General features: G+C 45.4%; 1 protein-coding gene across 1 annotated transcript; it reads right to left on the bottom strand.

Annotated features, from left to right (window-relative positions):
- Positions 1 to 2,144: 2,144 nt before the first annotated feature.
- LOC109240630 lies at positions 2,145 to 2,651 on the bottom strand. The gene has a single exon (XM_019407298.1). It carries the CDS (start codon positions 2,649 to 2,651, stop codon positions 2,145 to 2,147), a length of 507 nt encoding a protein of 168 aa, XP_019262843.1.
- Between the last annotated feature and the right edge of the window lie 1,210 nt (positions 2,652 to 3,861).

Below are 3,861 nucleotides of genomic sequence, written 5' to 3'. Positions count from 1 at the left end.
TTGAAACGGCGTAATGTGATTTGGATTTTTTCCAAGTATCTTTGCATCCTATCTTCTCGGACCTCAAAGCTCCCATTTACCTGATTTACTACCAGGAGTGAATCGCATTTTGCCTCGACGATCTCAGCTCCCAGGCTTTTGGCCAATTCCAGACCTGCAATCATAGCCTCATACTCGGCTTCATTGTTAGTCAACCTTGCAGTTTTTATAGATTGCCTGATCATGCCGCCCGTGGGTGGCTTCAGGACTATACCGAGTCTGGATCCTCTCACATTCGAGGCGCCATCGGTGAGCAGGGTCCACATCTCGAAAGATGTGCCCGCTTTTAGTAAGAGCTCCTTTTCTACCTCGGGTACGAGGGAGAGCGAGAAGTCGGCCACGATGTCTGCCAGAATTTGGGACTTGATGGCCATTCGGGGTTGATACTCGATATCATATCCCCCGAGTTTGATGGCCCATTTGGCCAATCGGCCCGATAATTCGAGCTTGTGCAATATGCTACAGAGAGGGTACGTTGTTGAAATGCAAATACGGTGGCACTGAATATAAGGTTTCAATTTTCGGGATGCGCTTATTAGCGCAAGAGCTAATTTTTCCAAGTTCGGATACCTGGTTTCGGCATCCCCCAGGGTCCGACTTACATAATAGACAGGGAATTGCGTACCTTGCTCTTCTCGAACCAGCACACCTCTTACCGCTATCTCAGATATAGCCAGGTATAAATACAGCATCTCTTCCTCTTTTGGTGTGTGGAGCAAAGGCGGGCTAGTCAGATATCGCTTCAATTCTTCCAAGGCATGTTGGCATTCTGGAGTCCATTCAAAGTTGTTTTTCTTTTTGAGCAAAGAGAAGAAATGATGGCTTCTGTCCGATGACCTCGATATGAACCTGCCTAGAGCCGCTATCCGTCCTGTCAGCCGTTGTACTACTTTTACATTATTTACCACTGTGATTTCTTCGATGGCCTTGATTTTATCGGGGTTGATCTCGATCCCCCTGTTCGACACCATGAAGCCTAAGAATTTGCCCGAACCCACTCCGAAGGCACATTTCTCGGGGTTAAGCTTCATGTTGTAACTTCTGAGGATGTCAAATGTTTCCTGCAAATGAGTTAAATGGTCCTCTGCATGCAGGGACTTAACTAGCATGCCATCAATATAAACTTCCATAGATTTGCCTATTTGATGCTCGAACATTTTATTAACTAGACGTTGGTATGTGGCCCCTGCATTTTTCAGCCCGAAGGTCATTACGTTGTAATAGCAGGTACCATAATTCGTGATGAACGAAGTCTTCTCCCTATCCTCGGGGTTCATCTAAATTTGATTATACCCCGAGTAGGCGTCAAGAAAGGTGAGGGTTTTGTGGCTGGCCGTGTCATCGATCAGGCGATCGATGTTAGGCAACGGGAATGAATCCTTGGGGCATGCCTTATTCAAGTCTTTATAATCTACACACATTCTTAACTTATTTCCCTTTTTAGGCACTACTACTACGTTGGCCAGCCATTCGGGGTACTTTACCTCTCTAATAGACCCTATTTTAAGGAGTTTCGTTACCTCGTCATTGATGAACACGTGTTTTATTTCGGACTGGGGTCTTCTTTTTTGCTTCACCGGTTTAAACCTAGGGTCGACAATTAACCGGTGGGTGGTTATTTCCAGCTGGATTCCTGTCATATCTTAGTGGGACCAAGCGAAACAGTCGATGTTATTAATAAGGAATTGAATGAGTTTTTTCCTGAGTTCATGGGTTAATCCCGTTCCTAGGTATACCTTCTGATCTGGGAGATGCTCGATCAAAACAGCTTGATCCAGCTCTTCAATTGTCGATTTTGTTACATCCGACTCTTCGGGGGCAACGAAAGTCCGGGGAGCGGGGAAATCTTCTTCATCATCTTCGGGTGTTTGTACGCTTCCAGACTCATCCGAGGTAGAGCGTATAGGATTCGGCGCCTCCTGGTAAACTGCGAACATTTCTTTAGCCGCGTGTTGTTCTCCATATATGGTTGTTATACCATCCCGTGTTGGGAACTTCATCATCTGGTGTAGAGTTGACGGCACTGCCATCATGCTATGTATCCACGACCTGCCAAGCAATGCGTTGTACCTCATGTCACCGCCGATAACGTGGAACTTGGTGTTCTAAACTGTACCGGATATGTCAACCGAGAGGGTGATCTCCTCTTTCATTATTTCACCGGCCATGTTGAAGTCGTGGAGGACCCGGGAGGCGGGTACGATCTCACCAAGCAGCCCGAGCTGTTCTACTACCTTTGACCTGATTACGTTGGCTGAGCTGCCTGGGTCCACGAGCACACGTTTAATTCGAATGTTATTTAAAAGAAATGAAATTACCAGGGCGTCATTGTGTGGCTGTGTTAAGGTCCCGAAATCTTCCTCGCTGAATGCAAGGGTGTCTTCGGTCACGCGGTCTCGGATCGGCCCTTCTATTACAGCGGATATTTTTATCCGTTTGATCACGAGTCGTTGGGGAATGTCCGTCCCCCCGATGATTATATGAACGACATGCTGAGGAATCTCTCTCTCAGCCCATGTTGGATTTTTCCGGATTTCCTGTTGAATCTTTCGGCGTGCTCCCTTGCTAATGTGAGGATCATCGTTACCGTGTTGGGAGTTGTATGAGGTCATAAACTCGGGAATTGGTTCCGGCGTACTCTCAGCGTTTTGCGGTGGTACACCAACACCTGGAACATTCACACTGTTCTCTCCTCGGTCCTCAAGATTGTTGTTTTCACCTCCATTTACTGAGTTAGACATATTGACCTGAAATCGAATATCTTGGACAAGAAAAGTGTGAAGGACAACTTACGTTATGTGGTAAAACCAGCAAGAAAATAATCACTATTATCTTTAACCCCACGGTGGGCGCCAAACTGTTTACTGTGAAAATGGTAATAACAATTAAATTTGATTGTGAGGTTCTAAAAATACGTGATCTATTTTTATGCTAGTTGTTACATGATGGATGCTAAGTAAAAGGTAAGAAATTAGGATTATAGCTTAGAAATGGTAAGATAACCGAACCAAACGGTGGCGGATCGAAGGCCTCGAGCTGTCGATTACAGGGCCTTGGGGTCGAGCTGGGTGGTCGATTCAGGGCATCTAAGGGGGATATAATAGTTATAAGAGCTATGACGATGGCTCTTTTATGATCAATGATAGGCCATAAATGATGAACAATAAATAGAGCACAATGAATGTAAACAATAAATGAAGTAATGAGCTCAAGAGAAAATGTTAGAGAGAATGTTCGTGTATTTCTTAGTACTGAGCAACCACCTTTTCAAAGTGGCAAGGACCCCCTTTATATATGAGGGAAAACCCCAACATAGTACAAATACTTTATTACAAAGATATGGAGATGGGACAGCTAGCTGACGCTATGATTCAGGTCTGAACTTAGCCCACCAGACTTTGTCAGCTCTGGTTATGTGTCTTGGGAACTCCCCACTTTTTCATCACAACCGTTGGTCTACACTGCCCCGAGTTCGAGCGTCAATAGCCCTCGAGGGTGAACCTAGACCATAATCTCGAACCTATGAAATGTGCCTACGAGCCATCGCAATGATAGAAAATTGGACCCTCCGATTTTACTGCATACGGAAATACATAGCCGAATAAAGCCCTTATCAAGCAATTCCTGTAACTGCTCCTTCAACTCAGGAGGATCCATACGGTAAGGAGGTATAGAAATGGGCTGAGTGCCCGGCAACAAATCAGTGCCAAAGTCAATATCTCTGTCAGGCGGCATGCCCGGAAGATCAGCTGGAAACACATCAGAGAAATCCCGTACTACTAGGACTGAATCAACTGTAGGGGTATCAATATTGACATCTCT

The sequence above is a fragment of the Nicotiana attenuata genome, unplaced genomic scaffold, assembly GCF_001879085.1.
Source record: "Nicotiana attenuata strain UT unplaced genomic scaffold, NIATTr2, whole genome shotgun sequence".
NCBI classification, from domain to species: domain Eukaryota; kingdom Viridiplantae; phylum Streptophyta; class Magnoliopsida; order Solanales; family Solanaceae; genus Nicotiana; species Nicotiana attenuata.
The sequence above is the reverse complement of the archived record's forward strand: the minus strand, read 5'-3'. Positions and strand labels throughout refer to the sequence as shown.